The 19,897-nt window shown below is 35.9% G+C and overlaps 1 protein-coding gene and 1 long non-coding RNA gene across 2 annotated transcripts in view; one reads left to right on the top strand and one right to left on the bottom strand.

Moving 5' to 3' along the window:
* LOC134754962 (filamin-B) overlaps positions 1–19,897 on the bottom strand; it is a 174,490-nt gene that overhangs the window by 110,689 nt on the left and 43,904 nt on the right. Inside the window, exons 9-17 of the mRNA XM_063691456.1 lie at positions 16,069–16,244; positions 15,243–15,355; positions 11,005–11,186; positions 10,499–10,741; positions 7,190–7,310; positions 6,689–7,112; positions 6,112–6,284; positions 4,204–4,294; positions 1,227–1,392 (exon numbers count right to left, since the gene is read on the bottom strand). Of these exons, the coding sequence (XP_063547526.1) occupies positions 1,227–1,392; positions 4,204–4,294; positions 6,112–6,284; positions 6,689–7,112; positions 7,190–7,310; positions 10,499–10,741; positions 11,005–11,186; positions 15,243–15,355; positions 16,069–16,244 (1,689 nt within the window). The remainder of the gene's footprint in view (positions 1–1,226; positions 1,393–4,203; positions 4,295–6,111; positions 6,285–6,688; positions 7,113–7,189; positions 7,311–10,498; positions 10,742–11,004; positions 11,187–15,242; positions 15,356–16,068; positions 16,245–19,897) is intronic.
* The window catches only part of LOC134754981 (uncharacterized), a 245,613-nt gene that overhangs the window by 186,829 nt on the left and 38,887 nt on the right, over positions 1–19,897 (top strand). The gene's annotated exons all lie outside the window — the stretch shown is intronic.

The following is a 19,897-nucleotide window of genomic DNA, read 5'->3' as shown; positions in this document are numbered from 1 at the left end:
ATTATTTTTATATTATTTTGACCCATGTTCTTTTACTGATATGCGTTAAAATTGTTAAATAACAAACGAAACCGTCAACGCCATCTATATGAGAGTAGGCCAAAGGTAGTGGCGCCATCTAATCGAGAAGCAAATTGTCTTGATTTATGAGGCACGTTTTTTCCTTAGACTGTATCCATTTACTACGGTGTTATATCTATCTTTGAATAGGAGTTATCTTTGCTTCGCACTGATCATCGCGTTTTTCTTCAAGTGTCTTTCCAAATAACCATCCCGTTATGCTATTTATTTATTGCTACGCTATTTAATTATATAAAGAGTAAATAAATAATAATAATAAAAGCTTGTCATGTAGCCTATTGAGTTTACCGATGCAGAAACAATGAAATTATTACCCAGGAAAATGACAAGCAACAAAAATAATTATTGTAATGGTTCAAACATGTATAAACTATAAGGATATGTGTATTTATTAAAAAATATTACATTTCATTACAAATACGGACTATTCTGGATGTCATATTTCTGGCCCAAGTAAAGGCCTCCCCTTGGGGGGGGGGGGGAGGCCTTTACTCGCGAAGAGGTCCACCAATCATAGCAATTAAGTTATTTTATAAAATTAATAATTAAGTATGTTATTAGATATAATTTATTTATTTTTTAAGTATTGTTCAAATTGTGTGGAATTAAAGGCTTTTTATTTTATTATTTCTGGCCCAAATCCTTTCAAACTCTCATTGATATGATAATGATAATAAATTATTACCATTTAGCTGATGCCTTTAATACCATTAAATTTCCATTACAAATATCTTTCGTAACTCGTGGATATTTTCTCCAAACAACTACAAAAAGCAATGCCGACGGCATCACGGCATTTTCCCGCTATGGCCCGTGGCCGTCATCGTTAATCTACGAGTACATATTATAACTAATAGATTATTATTATTATTCCTAAACTATTTACTTACTTAAAACCGGTACCTTATGTATCGATCAAATTCTATTTCGAAGGTGTTTCTTTTGTAATAGTTATTTTTATAAAAATCTAATGAAAAAACAGACCAGTAATTGACGCAAAAATTACATTTCAAAAATCGACCCATTAACCATTACAGACAGCTCTTTGGTAGATAATTACTGTTTTTTCAAGGCAGGCAATGTTTGTGTTGGTATAGTGGGTAACGTTCAGAATTAATAGTAGGTACTTCATAATTGTGACTCACTCGAGACGTGTACGTATCGGATTGGTCGTCGGCGAGTCGGTCGAGCTGTCTGTTGAACGAGCTGGTCGTCATGTCACCAAACTTGTTTAGTTGCGTGTTGCGCTTGGTCTCGCGCTCCAGCGTACTCGGTCCGGCGTACCGCTCCGATGGACCAGCCGGCTCCAGGCTGTTAAAAAAAAACGTTTTATAATAGACATGGTCGCATGGTGTGCCATCGATTACATCCAAACTCTATATCGAACACAGTCAATATCAAATTAAAAGATTTTAAACCCATTAAGATAACTACTTATGTTTCTTCGTTTGTATCTATTATGTATTCCTGTTTGGAAAACAATTGAAAATGCAGCCTTAGTTCATTCGTTCATAAAAACGAATTGAATGGCTACTGCTAAAATTATAACCTTTCTTTTTGGCGTAGTTTTTTACCCGTTATAACAACTGGATGCAGATAAGCAATAGTGTATCAAGCCACAAAAACTTAAAAAAATGAGATTTTAATGCCGTATTTTAGCTGATCCGCTCGACTTCATTTTGCAATAAATGACCTTAGTAATTTGAAATTTATAAATAGTCCAAAAGAAGGAAAAAAGGTTAACACAAATCCGTTAACACGTGTTGTCTGGTTTGCAATAATGCGTTTAGTACTTACCTTAACTTATTGCAGTAATGGGCAGAACGCATACTAAAATGTCAATAATGTCTTAAGACTAAGACTAAGAAGGATAACTCATTGTTGCGGAAATCACATTCCATTAATTCTGTTTTACCAGAAGCGCTTGAAGGTAAATATTGTTAAAAATTGTGTTTGTAATAAGTAGTTTTACGAATTTAGTGCACAAATCTGTTAATTGTTGCGGTTTTCTGTTAATGTTAATCGCAATAAGGTATTTCTAAAGCGTAATCACACTAGTTTTTAAGCGTTTTATTTTTCAGATAAGTTTGCCGAAATAAATTAAACAAAACGCAAAATGCTGTAGTTTTTATTAGCATTTTAAATGACAAGTTCAACAATTTGAATGTATGCACATTCGTAAAATAATGTTTTTTTTATAATTATAATTTTAAATAACTTGCTACAGTTGAATCATTCTTGCAAATCGAAAAAAATATCGTATCAATGCATTATGAGGCTTGATTGATTATTGTAAAACAAAATTTAAGATACTTATATTTAGTATTTAACAACAACAAGTTATGTGCTATAACATGTTGATAACTTATAATCAGAAGGCAGATTTACACAATTAGCAAAACTGTGTTAAGCATAATGACACATTCTTGAGAAAGTTTCACGTCATGATGCAATTAGCAATAAACAAAAAGGGTATTATTGCGACAAATTTAAATTTATTTCGTATATTATAATTATAAATCACTATTATTCATTGTATTTAAACTGACAAATAAAACAATTTGAACAAAATCTTTAATATTTAGAACAAACACTCAAAAACCACGAAAAAATCTTTAGGTACACGCCATTTTTTCAAAATCGTGCTTATGTGGGTTAACACATGATTGCTTATCAGCATCCTACTATGTATCCGCTGTACAAAAGTTGGTCGAGATACCACATATTTTTAAATTATTACCACATATTTGAAATTAGTATAAGTATCAAGATTTTAACGAATGGGTTTTAGGCCAAGCAATAAGAAGGTAAAGAGGGAAATTTTTGACTTCGTAGCTCTGTTTGGAGTAGTTAGGTGAACATATCAAAAGTCCCCGACCGTAACCCTGGTGCTGGGTGGGAGAGTGGGGTTTATAGGTTCCATTTTTCGGTTTTTCGTTTATATCTCGGAATCTATGCGTCTGAACGACATGGCCACTTATACAAAATAAAAGTGATTTAATTTGTTACAAGGTCTATTAAGTCAACTTTTTCGATATCTTGTATAGTTTTTGAGATATCCTCTCTTAAAGGTTTATTTAGGGCTCTCATTTTTATCTTGATTATCTACATCAGTGAAGCTGCTAGGCCGGGTTTGGTAACGTTTTCGTATAAATCGGGGGTGCTGGATTAATTGATGGTATCAACATTGACACCTTTCCAAAGTAAAAACATAAACTTTAAACAAATAACTTCTTTTTAACTCCTCTTCACGCTTAAACCGCTGAACCGATTTAGTTGAAATTTGGTAAATATATGTTTTAAGTCCCGAGACAGAGCCCTAAATAAACCTTCAAGAGCGGATATCTCGAAAACTATACAAGATATCAAATAACTTAATTTAATAAAACTTGTAACAAATTAAGTCATTTTTCATTTTGTATAAGTGGCCATGTCTTCAAACCCCACTCTCCCCCCCAGCACCAGGGTTACGGCCGGGGACTTGATATGTTCACCTCCTAACTAGTCCAAACCCAAACAAAGCTACGAAGTCAAAAATTGTGTTCCAAGCATTTCCCTCTATAACTTTTTTTGGGCATTCATTTCCTGGCCTATTTTGTGAATTACTTGGTCGGTATGTTGAGGTGGTAGGTATCAACTATAATTGCTTGGTTGTTATGATCGGGTCGGGTGGTAGGTATAAACTACAATTCCGTGGTCGTTATGTTCGGGTGGTAGGTATAAACTACAATTGCTTGGTCGTTATGTTCGGGTGGTAGGTATCAAATATAGTTGCTTGGTTGTTATGTTCGGGTCTGGTGGTTGATGTAAACTACAATTGCTTGTTCGTTATGTTCCGGGGGTAGGTATAAATAGTTACTCTTAAATGTGTGCGATGTACTGTACAATAGGAAAACTACGTGGTTAATATAAATTTATATCTGAAGAATGAAGTGACGAAATATATATAAATTCAGGCATCGTAAACTGCGAGCGAAATCCATCAAAGTACTAGGGTTTTCATACGTCTAACTGGTTGTCATACGTCATTTAAATGGATTTCGCTCGCAGTTTACGATGCCTGTATATAATAAACTAATTGAAACACTTATATTTAGATGTAATTTCTCCCCCAGACGTTACCTGTTAGCACTGAGCATTTGTCTGGTTTTCTCAAGTGAATCCCATGAATTTCTTCTTGTATGATACGATCTCCCTCCAGGGTCTCCCGAATCTAAAGGATTTTTTTTAAATATTAAGTTTTTTAAATATTTCCGATGTAATTCTAAAAGAAGGTAATGAAATGGCAACTAAACGGATATTTATACAGAAGACGGCATTTTACAATAAGTACCAGCATCAGCCCAGCCTTGTAATTCTGCCAGAATATGTAGGTACTTCTGAACACGAACACGCTTCCCTTGGACCAATGGTGTTAGGCTTTAGTCTCATGCTGACAAATACGGCCAAGGTATGGACAGTTGGATACTCAATTTATTATCTACAACCTACATATTTGCTACAAAATCATTGACAAAATTATTGACCAGAAATCAGAAATTTAACAAAACTAACCATTAGGTATAGGTAAGGCCTCAAACTACAACCAAATTTCATCTCAAGCGGTTCAGCAGTTCAAGCAGGAAAGAAGAAGAAACAGACATACATACAGATAAACAGCGTTACATTCGCATTTTAATATTATATAGTAGGAATTCAACCGATCCTACCCTATGTCCTATGTCAATTGAAATAAATATTAATATGTAAAGAAACGTAAAATAAAAAATAAAAACGCAACGGAAACTACAAGGACTTAGCTGGGAAATAGAAATTAGAGTTCTAAGCGATTAAAATTAAAGAAAAATATATTTATATAATATAATTAAATCCACATAAGCAAATTGAAAATAAATAAAGTTACATTTATTCGTACTTTTATATTAATATATATTTTAATAAGACGAGCGTACCCGAACAAACAACGTTTCTAAAATAAAAGTATCAATGTCCGAAAGATCACTTATAAATGGAATTTATGGAAATTGCTCAGGGATCATGTATAGCTTCAGTGTACCGAGTTGAATTTGATTGTAAACATGAATGGATCTAGACAAGGAGCCGTTCCTGCCGTTCCGAGTCCGACCGAATGCAGCGCAGTTGCGGCCGGCCGTGGTCAGTTAGTTAATTTTGCGAGCTGACCTCAACACCCTTACGTCACTTAACCTTTTCGACGCCGTGTCAAACACAAAAGCTGTCACTTAGACGCCACGTCAACGAAGTGTCAAAACTTAAATTGAACTTTATGCATATGCACACATAGGTCTATGTTGCTCTGTGGTCTGTGACGGATTAATCTGTCATCGGCGTTGGACCTGCGGTTCGGATATATCCGTCGTTGGCGTCGAATAGGTTAACCATGCAAGTTTGGTAACCATTAGGGTTATGCCTGTTACGCTGTAGGAACAGCGTAGCTTTAACGGCTTTGAAGGTAACATTATCATTATTATCAAACAAGAACCCCTTGTTTTTCCTTGAGCCTGAATGTCCATCGGCCTATAATCGTTACCTTTAAAAAAACGTATTTAACTGATTTGCAAGACCAAAGTGATCCCATAAGTGTTCCGTTTGTCAAAACAAAGTTTTGCACGGAACACTAAAAATTACGCTTTCTTAAGAAATAAATATTTCTTCATACGGAAAAAAAAACACCAAAAATTCCAAAACTGGATTCTTTGGAAAGTCTGAGGCCCTACCCCGAAAATCTAAAATCGAAATTTCGTTATCTACCTCTCAATCACACTTGTATATTCGAGCGATAGAGAGGCAGATAACGAAATTTCGATTTTCGCGGTAGACCCTCTGGTATCCTGTTTGAATAATGATTTATTTTGTATATTTTTATATACTTAATTACTTACTAAAACCGACATTAATGTGTCGAATGAGAGAATGAGCATCACTGCGTGCACATCGTAATGGGTAAAATAAAGTGCTACGTATTATTATATTATATATAGAGGTGTAGGTTTAAAATATATAATGCAATACTTGGGCTCCCTAGTCTTCTGGCGCGGTCAGCATCCAGCGACGAAAAAGGGCTGCTTTGATCCAGGTTGTCTTGTGAGCCACTGTAGGAGCTATACATCTTGTAGTTGCTTCGCTTTTCCACCACACGTTTAGTGGTCGTGACTGGGCTGTAATGCTCCGTTGGACTATTCACTCTGATACACAAAAAAATAATAAAGTAAGTTATACAATGTTTCAAGAAGATATATTCTGCTACAGCTAATTTTAACATATGTATAGTTTAAAGTGCCATTTGTTTTAATGAAACTAGTTAAAATGCCATTTTTTTTATTTAATTAATTTTAATCGTGCCATTAACGCATGCTAAATATATAGTGCGTCGTAGCAGGTCGTATTTACATAGTAAAAGGCCACATGCTAATCATATCTTCTTATGTCAGTTTATCTTGTCGAATTGAGTCCGGTCTATGAAACGGTCTGTGTCACGTGAATGATCCTGTAAAATCTAGTCTTAATGCACGCTACATCATGTAGTAGGTATAATAGAATCTGCATAATGCAGTATCCAGTTGTAATTACTAATTACCACACATCGTACCTGTTAATCGGACTGGAAGTGCGGTTAAGCGGACTTTCCTTCCCCACCAGTGGACTCGCCGTGCGCCCGACGGGGCTGGCGGCGCGGTACGGGCTCGTGGCTCGATACGGACTAGTTGACCTGTTCACGTCAAGTCGAGATCCATTTCCAAGGTGCTTCGTTGTTATTGGGCTCGTTGTTCTATTGTTCGGACTTGCAGTTTCATACCTAGTGCTGTCTTTTCTCATATTTCTAGATGTTGAGTATGCAGAATCTACTACATCGTAGCTTTTTTCTTTAAGGTCCGGGCTAAAGGAAGCCTTGTAGTAGTCTGTCGAATCGCGTCTTTCTTCGCGACGATCAAATGAACTGGTGTTGTGTTTCGCTGTGTTTTTTTCGTAGAAATTATAATTGTTGAGAGGGCTTTCTGATCTTATTCTGGAAACTAAAATAAGAAAAAATGTAATAGATATCGCATTTCACTATCAACACTTTACTTTGAACTGAAACATAATTCATTACCTGGGCTTGAGATCCTTGCGTAGGAAGGACTCGCGCTATCCCGTGGTTTCTTAGAACGTGAACCCACTCGGAACATGTGCGGAGAGCCGTGGACATCGTACCCATTAAAGTAAATATATAGCTGCAACAGGTTAATCAATATTAATTAAACAATAAAGTTTACGAACTGATGTGGAACCAACTTTGAATATTTTTACAAAATCGTATCCTGATCAACTTCAAGAGAAATTAAAAAATATTTTTCCCCTCACTAGCTCGGAAAGCCGTCTTTTATCCTTTAAAACAAGCGGGGAAAAACGCATTTTATCCACTAGTGGGGAAAGTAATTTGACCTTGGATGGAGCGTGTTTAAGTAGCTTGACAGATAACAAAACGTAAAACGCTCATAATAATGGTTCGTTCGATATTAATTATCATTAAATAAATGATTTGCGAATGTAATAAAAAATACCAGATTTAGCTTTATTTAATGATTTTAAGTCATAAACCTTAAAATTCCATAATAAACGTTTGTTTTTAATAATTATGTTAAATATAATTCTGACCGCACAAGTTAAGTCGATGCAATTTCAAAACGCATCATTGACATTTCATACGTCAGAAATGTCAACATTGACAACAAAATTTTTGCTTTAAAACTTCTCACGTAAAAGTACAGAATTTCGAGTTTTTTGTTATAATATCGTAAAAAAAATGAGTGATTCCAGTTGATGAAGATGATCTAACGCCTATGGATGTTGCACTTTCCTCGCTATAGTGAGGGGAAAAGTTTTGTGTTACACACGGGTGCAAATGTATTTTACTTCTCGTGTGTTGAAACACTCGCTACGCTCAGGATTCTCTTTTAGAACCAATCGCTTCGCTCGTGGTTTAACTATAGAATCCTTTCGCTTGCTCTTGTTTCAATTCCACACTCGCGGGTAAAATACAACTTTGCACCCTTGTATAACAAATAACTATTTCACATCACCTATTCGGAAACTGGATTTTTCTTCCCTGCTAGGAGGGATCAAAGTGGTACTTTTCTGTTCAAGGACATTTTGTTGCCAGTATGAAATATTGACACAAAGACATATGAAATTAGTATGCATTATAATCGATTACAATTTCTTTATAATCGATTACGTGCATACAATTTTTCTAACTTAAATAATATTTTGTTGTAATTGTAAACAATAAATGTAATTAGCGTATTTTAAATTAATTAATAGCATATTTAAATTAAGTAAATTAATTAATTAGCGTAATATTTACAAAGAAACAAAAAACATTAGTTTAAACTAAAAATTAAATAATTAATAATTTAATTTTTATTTTGACATTTTAGGTTTCCTTAAACGCAGCCATACTTGTCTATGCAATTTAAAAAGTTTATATTTAAAAATTTGTACAAATATTTCACAAAGCATAGTTGTGTATAAATTTGTAAATACTTAGTTTAAATCAATAACTTTATAATAATAAATATAAGTGATATCAGTCTTCACAGTGTTCTTGATCTTGAAGATTTGGTTCAAAGGGGTAAGAGCTAATTTGTTACCAGAAAAGTCTACAAAAATAATGTACTAGATTTTCATTGTAACATTTTAGGTGTTTGCTGCTGTCTTTGAAAAGATATTAGGTACATAATTATGAGCTGTAGGTACTTTTAATTTGTCAGTACAGTCACGTCTGAATATATCGATACGGACAAAGTGCCAGAAGTATGTACCTATACTAAGGTCCTGTATACATATTTTTGGCACTTTGTCCGTATCGATCTTTGCTTAAAATAATAATGGTTTGAAACCTAGTATGTAGTTTCCTCATAGGTAATGTGAAAAGCAGTATGTGTCACATGGTAGCAAAATTATTTTCACCTTGGGCGTTAACACTTGAATCCCTCACTACGCTCAGGATTCTATTATAGAATTCTTCGCTTCGTTTAGGATTCAATTGTACGCCCTCGCCGTAAATATGTCATTTTGCTCCCTTGTGACACAATCAATCCCCCAATATCAATGCCCCAGATACGATTTCGGTCCAAATTATAATGCTTGTGATTGGACTGCATGCTTCTAAAGTGCTTGTTAGTAGGTACACCATGACGACTTCTATAGTAGAATGACACCTATACTTCATTCCAGAGTCTAATGATACTCTAGAAGATCACATAATCAGAGATCCTAAACCATTTTCGTGAAGTTCTACAGAAAAGTCAGCAAACAACTTGGATGAATACAAAAGCAAATTAGACAGTGAAAGTAATGTCACCTGATATCGGGCGTTGCTGACCTATGCCACTTTAGGTGTTTTATACGAAAGAGTATTTTATACAATCGTAATATACTAGAGAGCTTTTCAGTCGAGTACCGTGTTTAGGCAACGAAGCTTGCTGAGTTGCCCAAGTGAGATACGAGATTAAAAAGCTTGATTATATCACTATTGTATACAATGCTTTTTCTACGAGTCATCTAAAATAATACTTTTTTTACCATAAAACCTTAATAATTCATGAAAATTGGTACTACAAAAATGTAGTGTAAAGGACATCAACGCGCGACTATTGTTGCCCGTTTAGTCTTTTCTATGGGAGCGCGGCGGCACGTGATTGGTCAATTTTTTTATAGTTGACTAAAGCGTATCGAAATGAATATTATAGTTAAGTTGGGATCCCATACATGAAAAGTACGCAATTATAGTTTGGTATGCGAAATCTTTATTCAAATAACAGTCGACGAGTAGAAAAACTTTATTTTCATCACACTCGCTCAGTAAATGTGGAATTGCACGCAGGCTTAGCGGGAACTATAGAAAAAGCGTTTTGCTTAGGGAGTTATGAAGTTTCTAGTATTATAATTAACTGTTTTTTGTCTTTATACTTCATATTTGTATCGCAAGTGTGATGAAAAACATTGTGAGTAACTCGGGGCGTAATAATATTGCAAACTCGAGTTTATAAATCGCTCCGGAAAGCCGTCGCGTTTTAACTACACTCTCGTTTGCAATATTTAACTTACGCCCCATGTTGCACAATGTACTATTATTTGACGTCAACTACAATTAAAATAATGTATTATATACAAACAATGGTGTGAGTCACTTAATTGGGTGGAAATATTTTCTTATTCGATTATACTTATTGGTTTCAAAAGGCAACCACTTTTCCTTCATTTGGAATGGAGTAGCTATAGTTGAAATATGAGTTTTCCAACACAAGTAGGTAAAAACATTTTTACATACAAACTTTAGTTTGATTGCTTCCATAATCATTTCTCATAGTACCAACCAAACTAACTAACCCAAGTCAAATTGTGTAAATATGCTTACCCTATGTTTTCCTGGAGCTTTTGGCATGAACGTAGCGCGATACTTGGTAGCAGAGAGCTTCTCCAGAGCGCACATGACGCTGCGTTTATCGTGGACGATGTCAAGTTGCAGGTCACCGCGCGCGCCGCAACCGCTGGTGTCCAGCTCGAACGAGTGCGGCTTGAGCGGCTCTGCGCCCTCCAGCGCCCCTGGGCTCAGTCGCACACCGCCCGGCTCGAACACGTCACATGTGAACGGGCCTCCCTAAATATCAAACACAGACAAAACGTATAACACATATTCAATTCAGAAATACAACATTATAACCTTAGAGGTGGTTAGAGAATGTTACAAGACTACACGGGACTCCGCCACAAGTATCAGCCTGGCGTCGCCACGCCACGCTCACATCCAGCGGATTTCTTTCTAAGGGTGCAGACGGCTTGTGGATGGATTGAGGAGTAGCGGTGTCGAATGATTATTAAGAGCAATAACTTTAACATCATTAGGAAATATTTTCGACTCACTTGTATATGATCTCCCTTGTACGTAATAGCAATGGTCCAAGTGCCAGCTTCGTCCGGCTGAAAGGTGGCACTCGAGGCCGTGGTGCCGGGGGCCGACGGCGGCGGGTGTCGCGGCTCCAGTGCTAAAGCGCGCCCGCTTGGTGAATGCGCCGTCACGTCTATGTCCTCTCGCCGTGGAGCTCCTATAACGTTAGATATTACAGGATGACCAGCACTGCCAGTAAGTAGCATAGCAAGCGGAAATCGTTTATGCCTGTACTTCGCGTAAGTGAGAGATGTCTGGAATGCCCTCGATGAGTTCTAGTTCTAAAGACAAAAAACATACTCAAACTGTACGTATAGTTGTTACTTGTTAGTAATGTAACGATTGACACAATTGATAAAAAACATACATAACTATACCTGCGCTACAAGTAAGAGAAGATCAAGGCTAAAAAGATAATTATAAGGCACACAAGGGTAAAGAGTATAAAGCTCTAAACAACCTAGCTTTATACTCTTTACCACTAGGTCTACATTGCATTGTTGCGTATGGCCAAATGAAAAAGATGTAGGTACCTAACGAATGTGTCATGTTTTACGTAAGAACAGCTTGATACGAGCAATCCCTAGTAAAATATAGAGCCTTTCCAAGAAACCAAATAGGTACTATACCTACGTGGGCAATCTTGTCCACGAATAAGGTAAGGTAATCTTACCTTAGTAGCTTTTTAGAATGTTGGGATAGAAAACAGCCAAGTGAATAATAATTTTATAAGGCGATAATTCGACCATATACTCGTATTTCAGTCGGAAATCATTTATTTGATATTATCTAGGAATAGGTTTTAAAAAAAATTGTTCGTCATTCGCGAATGATTTTGTTATTTTCAATAACCATCGTCATTGGAATACATTTTGTCCATCTGGATGTTTCGGTGCGGTAGTAAATCTTGTATACCCTGACAAGATTTTATTTGGCCTTCGCCATGTTGCGGATCTTCAGGTACTAATTTATTTGACTGGCAAGGAGTCTCTTTTACAACAAACGTTGAAAGCCATCGAATGTCACCGATGTAAACAAGAAGAAAAAATTTCGCGAGTAATTACAAACGACTTTACCACAAAAATAACAATAATAACGGTCAGATGCAAAATATTTTTCATCACACTCGCTCGAAAAAGATCCTATTTCATTTAGTTCACCTGACTAAAGGACAGAGGCCCATATTGTTGTAGTTTTTTTATGTCACTAATTCATACGAACCAAGTACTTAGTTAGGTATAAATAAGTTTTAGTTTTAAAATACTAACGACTGACGGTTACTTATAATTTAATATTTTTGTTTATGTTTAAAAATATTTAATCTTAATAATTTAATAGCCGTTTAATAGTTATTAGTTTTACAAGGGGCCAAAGTTGTTGTTTAACCTCTCGTGCTAATATTTATACCCGAGCAAGTGAACAATTTTGTGTTTCACTCGGTGGCAAAATTTGTTTAAAACCCCGTGCCTTGAAACCCTCGCAACGCTCAAGACTCGTTACGCTCGTGGTTCAAATTTGGAATGTTTCACTTGCTCGGGTATCAATATTAGCACGAGAGGTTAAACAACAACGTTGCCCCCTCGTAAAACAAATAACTATTTTACACAATTTTCAATCGTGGCTTGGGTCTGTGCCTTTGCCTTCACTGCCTTTTCATCTGCCTTTTATGTCTAACCTGACAAATAATGACAATATGGCGGGCGATTGTTTGAAATTTCACCGTATTTAAGAATTATTTCGCTTAAAATTTAGTTTTTTCTTCGCAAGTGTGATAGAAGACATTGTGTAACTCCGGGGGTAAGAATATTGCAAACTCGGGTCTGTAATCGCCCTCGTTTCCAACATCTGCCAAGACGAGCCGAGCGAATCGCAAGTGCACTACCTAGGTACCTACCTTTTCTCAAAGCGCTTCGTCGTTATTTTGAACCCTCATAACTAGGGTTTAGATCACACCAGATATACTAAATTCTCGGGATATAATGTCGATAGTGGACTAATTAAACCTAAAAAGTTTCGATTGCATAGCTCTTATTCTGTAGATTTTATTGATATCTTAAAAACCCCGATTTCGCCACTCACTCACTGATGAACAACAATAAAAAAATTCTAAAACTTGAAACTATTACCCCCCAATCCCTTAAACTTGGGTATGAAAGTTTGTATGATACAAAAGGCAAGAAAGTTACTGGATTATAATTGATGCTACAATGTGACACTTCGGCTGAGTCTTACTTATAAATGTAAACCAATCAACAACCATTTCTTTGTTCAATTATTAAATTCATTATCTATCTATCTTGGAAGGACAGGGTCACGAACGAGAGGGTTCTTGAGATTGCTCAGCTGCCCAGCCTCTTTGCGCTGCTAAAGCAGAGACGCTTACGCTGGCTGGGGCATGTGCATCGTATGCAACCTTCTCGTTTGCCGCGGCATGTTTTGCTTGGCGCCATAGCTGATGCCAAGAGAAGCGTCGGTCGACCGATGCTACGGCATAAGGACTGCGCCAAGCGAGACATGCACGCCTTCAACATCCCGGTTCATCAATGGGAGAAGCTTGCCGAGGACAGAGATAAGTGGCGCAAACTGGTGTCCGACGGTAGTAAAATCCACGATGACGCTTGGTTTAAGACACTCGCAAGTAAGCAAGCCAAGCGTCATCAGCGCGACAACTGTTCGCTACGGGCACACTACACCTGCCTGCCTGTCTTGCGGTCGTGGTTGCCGCTCCCGTATTGGCTTACACAGCCATGTGAAATGTTGTCACCTTACCTGACACTGTCTGTATAGTCTGCAATAGACTGAAAAGCCTATCTATTATAAAAATAATATGTCTTTACGCACATAAACTTGCGGCTGTGATCAAAGGATCAATATTATATTTAGTTTTTTTTGTATTAAGTATTCCATTTTAATTGTTTTGTCTTTGTATTGTGCCACTAACATAGTTATTAAGATACTCTGTAACTAACAAACTATGGATCAAGTCGGTCTGAAATAAATGATTTATTTATATTATTTGTATGTCTTTTCCATATCACGGGACCATGAGGTCCCGGACCTTTGGGAGGCGTACGTATGGGGCCGAAGCCAACAGCGCAGAGGCCCTTTAAGACACTTTAATCTAAAAGCAAGGGATACACGTGGCGGATACCATGCCCGAAAGCACAATGTGATACATCCGGAGATGGTCCCCGCCAGGTGCAAAGACTATTGCAGTGCAGCACTTTTGTGCTGCGATGGGAACTAAGGTCATGGGCTGTTGATTTGAATGTTGGATGGACTGGATAATGGGCTATGGGGGAGACTAGCGGACGCCTGTCGTGACAATCAGTCTCATTATTATTATTAAAGGAACAAGCACTTCCCGCTTGTATTACGTAATATAAGCAAATAAATTCTTAAAATAATACGCTTTAACTTTTTCCTTTACTTAGTTCCCATAGTTTTTAAACAGAGAGGAACATTTAAATACCACACTTTAGGTAAGTTATATATATAAGACAATTATCAAGAATTGTTAGGAATCCGCCAAAAATAAACGTATTGTGTTTCTCTGCATTCAAAGAAATCTTATTTCTTTATAAATTGTATACCTAGTACATGAAATTGTTAAAATTCCATACTGAAATATTACTTCTTTATTACGTCTCCTCAGCAGCAAAAGTGGGTGAGCTGATAAAAGTGACGTGAACTCACACACTTAACTCACTCACATCTACCATATCATCGCGGATATCATTGTTATTGGATTGATATTTTTAGTTAATTTTAACAAAAAAAAAAGGTATCGATGAGTCTGATCAAAAAAAAGATAGGTAACGCATTTTTAAAAGCAGTTTCCATGTTAACAGCGTTTGTGCAAAAATAGTTAAGAACCTAATTTTAATCAATTTAGATATAGATAGAATAATAGATAGATTTTGATATATCGTGATTTTTTTCTATCGTGCATAATTTGTTTAATCAGGTTTCAAATCGATGAAGTTACTAGAGAATAGATTTCTATTCATATTTTTGGCAACAGTATTATGATCTAAAAAAGCGCTACGATTGTTTGAAAACTCTGCTGGGTGAACCCATTGCACCTTAACAATAAAGTTGTGTACAGATAATTTTGAGCATCACTCGCATGGCAACTTCTGTGTCTAAGTACAATGTTTTAGTCGTCGCAAAGCTTTTAGGCTTTAAAGCTTTTGATGCAGCATGTGTATACCTGTAGCGCTAACGAGGACCTCCACGATGCTGCCAACAGCGCACGGCGCCATCCCTGGAGCAGGCACGGTCACTAGTCTGGGCAGTACTCTGAAGAAGTACCGTCCGTCAACCCTAAAAATTTGCCAAATTATTATTTTTAAACTTCCATATAGGTATCTAAAAAAGAGTCAATTATTTTATGATTTAAAATATATAAACTAGTTATAGCTGCTGCAGTCATTGACTCAATATATGTATAGCTTTCTCCCAATTTAAATTAGCAATTGTTCAAAATTTTCACTTTTATAAAAGTATTTAGAGACTCAATTATGTATTTAGCGACAAGTAAAAAGCTACAAGTGTAAAGTACAGCCTTTGAGAAACGAAATTACCATTTCATTACATTATACTTGCACTTGCCAACAAGCGTATATGTGGAACACTCTTGTAACAATAAATATACAGTTAGGTAGGTACATGGAATAAAACATATACTTGTGGAAAATATTAAAATACCAGCGTTATAGACACACATTTGTAATAGGTACAAGGCATGTACTTTTCAAAAAGTAGTGCCCTGGGGCCCGTTTCTCAAAAGCTTGTAGCATGTAATACAAGTGGAAGTACCTTTCTAACAAAAGCTGTCAAAAAGTGACATCCGCTTGTAGTACAAGCTTTTGAGAAACGGGCCCCTGGTGTTGCAATCCAATAAGCGGATCAAATCCCGATCGGGATACGGCTAAAATGCTATTTGATCCGCTTATTGGATTGCAACACCAGGGCACTACTACTCCTATCGAGTTTTCTCTTTACTTTATGCAAGGTAAATAATCACAGTTTGGAACCTTATGTCGTCGAAGATGAGCACAATTTCGTGCATGCCCGCGTGCTCGGGCACGAACTCGCCGGCTCCCCGCGAGTCCATCTGCATGCGTGACTCCTGCTCCAGGGGATTCACTATCGTCACCTTCACATCCGAAGTGGAAATGTCGTTCGAAACACTCTGTATTTTTATGTAAGTCTGTAAACAAAAAAAAAGATATAATAGGCATGATGATAAGTTTAAAATCCCTTTCAATATTTTCGGTACACTTGTACATGTAATGTTTCGAAAAACATAATATTTCAGCTATAGGTACTCATAAGTTTTAACATAAATAATTACATTTTTTTATAGCTACTTTAAACCTCGCGCGAAAACGCCTCGCGTCACATCATTTCATTTCACTTCATTTATTTCATGCAAAAACCATGGTTATAAAAGGTGTTACATAGAGATTTGGTACATGGTCACCCTGCAAGGGCGTAGCACTGTCTTAAAAACTAATTAAAGCTAAAAAGTTAATTTATACAAAGCAATATATCTTTAAATTGGTACTTACAGTGGAAATATAATAATAATCAATTCGTACTAAATATTCGTAGTACATTGGTGAATGATCGTCAAGAAATATTTTTTATAATTATAGCAAATTAGAATGTTAATAATTAAATACTAAAAAATATATAGTTAAATGTCAAGTCTTTAGAATTAAAATTATATGTATAGTTAAATTGTCATCGAAGTACTCAATTATTGTATAGTAGCATTTTCAGACAAGTAATTGTTTTAGACGTCTTATAAAGGTAGAGTATGGTTCTTCGTTTCGAAATTTTTATTGCCATAACGTATGTGCTTTTTGAATGCATTTTCAATGTTGATAAGGGCAGCATAAGCATGTTTCTGTGCCTGACTGAGTGAGTTCTAGTTAAGACCTCTTCTCGTTTTTTAAACATACCAAATTTTTTTTTATGAACTTACATATTTCTAGAATATTAATTCCTGGTAGAGTCAGTAAATTAAGGTTTTGGAAATGTGGCTTGCATGTATCCGGTACTTTAATGTTTGCTAGTATGCGAACGAGTTTTTTTGGATTATAAAGAGATCTGGTGCGTCTGTACTATTTCCCCACAAGATGATGCCGTAGCTTAGCCATGCATAGGCATATGCGTAATACGTTACAAGCGAGGTTTGTAAATCCGTGGTTATTTCGCCAAGCGCATATACAAAACTTGACATTTTCCCTCTAATTTTGTTTATGTGCGCTTTCCAATTTAAGTGCGTATTTAAAATAATACCTAGCAACGGAAATTCCTGTACTTGCTCTATTTGTATGTCATTATAATGGAAGTCTATTTCTAAAGGTTGTTTTTGGTGCGGTTGAAATGTCATAATTTTAGTTTTACTGAAGTTACTCTCTAATTGGTGATCGTCCATCCAGTTTGTAATATTATCTAGTCTAAGTTTTATTTGTGCATTTATGTCCGTAGTAGTGTCGCATGTTATTAATAGAGATATGTCGTCCGCAAATAGAGTGCATGGTATGTCCATGGTTTTAGGCAGATCGTTTATATAAATAATAAACAGGAGACATCCGATTACGCATCCTTGTGGAATAGATGCGTTAATTATTTTTTGGTTGATCTAACGTTGCAGATTTCGTTACTGTTTGGATCGATGTATTCTATTTCAACGTATTGCTCTCTATTTTCTAGGTAGGACTTAAACCATTTATGGGCTTCTCCGCGTATTCCAATGCTATATAACTTGTCGAGTAATATTTTATAATTGACTTTGTCATACGCCTTCGTCATGGCCAGTAAGATACCGATTGCGTGTTTTTTCGAGTTTATTGTCTCTAGAGCTTCCTGAACAAATTTATAAGCGGCTAAAGTTGTAGATTTGTTTTTTTCGAAATCCGTTTTGACTATCATCGAAAATTGTGTATTTTTCACAAAAATTGTACACTCGGTCGCACATTGCTTTCTCGAACAATTTTGATGCAGTAGGACGAAGAGCTATGGGCCGGTAATTGCTTGGATCTGTTTTTGAGCTTTTTTTATGTATAGGTTTTATAATAGCCTTTTTTAGCAAGTCGGGAAAAGATCCTTCATAAAAATATTAAACTGCAAAAGGGTGGCGTAAGTTCGCACGCACATTTTCTTATCAATGCAGGAGGGATCTCATCTATGCCGCAGCTAAGTTTATCTTTAAGATTCTTTATGAGTTTGAACACTTCACGGTAGTCGGTGGGTTTGGGAAACATCGTATTTTCTAAGGAGGTTTGCATGGGCCTGGTTTGTTTTTTTGGTTTTGCTTCGCCAATAGATGCAAAAAAACTGTTGAATTCATTTGCTAATTTATTTCTTTGGATCTGAGATTAAGGTGTTATGTAGCTGAAGTTTTATGTTGTGTTTCCCAATTTTTGACTTTTTGTTGGTGCGTTCGTTAATAATATTCCACATTGCTTTCACTTTATTAGTGGACTTTTTAATTCTATCTTTATAATCTATTTTTTTAGCAGCAGATACGGCTTTTTTTAGTATTTTCACGTATTTGCCGTAGTATTGTGTTAATGCTAAACTTTTTGCTTTTGTCGTAAGTATTTTTAACAGTCGCTTATTTTTGCATGCTTGCTTTATACCTGCTGTTAGCCACGTCTTTTTTCTCACTTTTTAATTATTACATTTTGCTTTGGAATTGTTTCATTTAAGGCATTTAATAGAGTAATATGGAAAGCTTGATAGTTCTCGTTTACAGTTTTGTTTGGCAATATTACATCGCTCCAATTAATTGTATTCAGTTTCATTTTGAAGTTAGTGATGTTAACCTCGTTGTAGAGTCGTCTTTTTACGCGCCACGAGTTTATTCTTTGATGCTCAGTTTGAGGTAATTCTAGTGTAATGAAAGTTGCCGCGTGGTCCGAAAAACCGAGCTCATCAACAGATGTGCTCATTTTTTTATCGTAAAAAATTGTGAATATGAGGTTTAGGCATGTTGATGCAGCTGGGGTGGTACGAGTTGGCTTTTTTATGTGTTGTATAAAGTTATGCTCCGACATACCTACAGCCCAAGAGTTTGCTTGTTTTATTGTTGATATTCAAAATGTTGATATTTAGGTCCCCGCCGATTATTACTTTATAATTATAGTATTTATTTGTAATATAGTTTAAAATGATGTCTAACTGCTTAAAGAATAATTCTTCCTCTCTTCTGTTCCAATACATAACTACTAATAGTATATTATACTGCGGTAATTTGATTGCATACGTTTCCAAAACATAATCAATTGACATTTTTGTGATATCTGTTTCATTAATATACTCTAGGTTGTCTTGTAATAGAATACACACGCCTCCGCCACTCCGGTTTTGACGACAATAGGTATGAAGAAGCAATCTTGTATCCACTGAATCTCGCGGTATTTATCTTGTCCTGTGTTAGTCATGATTCCGAGATGCATATAGCTTGAAAATTTATGTTTTCCTCTATGAAAGCTTCTAATATATGCTGTTTATTGAATATACTTTGAAAGTGTGATCTTAATTACCGAACCGAACCGAACCGAAATATTTATTTATAAGTGCTAAAATTACACGTGTAACGAAGAAGAAGTTGTTTTACTGCAAATTGGCCGAGTTCCTGTTTTGTACCTATTCCTTTCCCCTTTATGCGGAAGACAGACATCCACAACCATCCGATAAAATATCTGTTGAAAAAGTGTTTTTAAATTTTTTAAAGAAAATTGTTATCATTTTATACACCGTGTAAAATATGATCTTAATCACCGAACATAGACCATAGATATTGTTTACATGAGTACTTTACACACGAATATATTACTTTACATAGGT

This window comes from Cydia strobilella, chromosome Z (assembly GCF_947568885.1).
Source record: "Cydia strobilella chromosome Z, ilCydStro3.1, whole genome shotgun sequence".
Lineage (NCBI taxonomy): Eukaryota > Metazoa > Arthropoda > Insecta > Lepidoptera > Tortricidae > Cydia > Cydia strobilella.
Note: the sequence above shows the minus strand (reverse complement) of the source record. Positions and strands in the feature narration are given on the sequence as shown.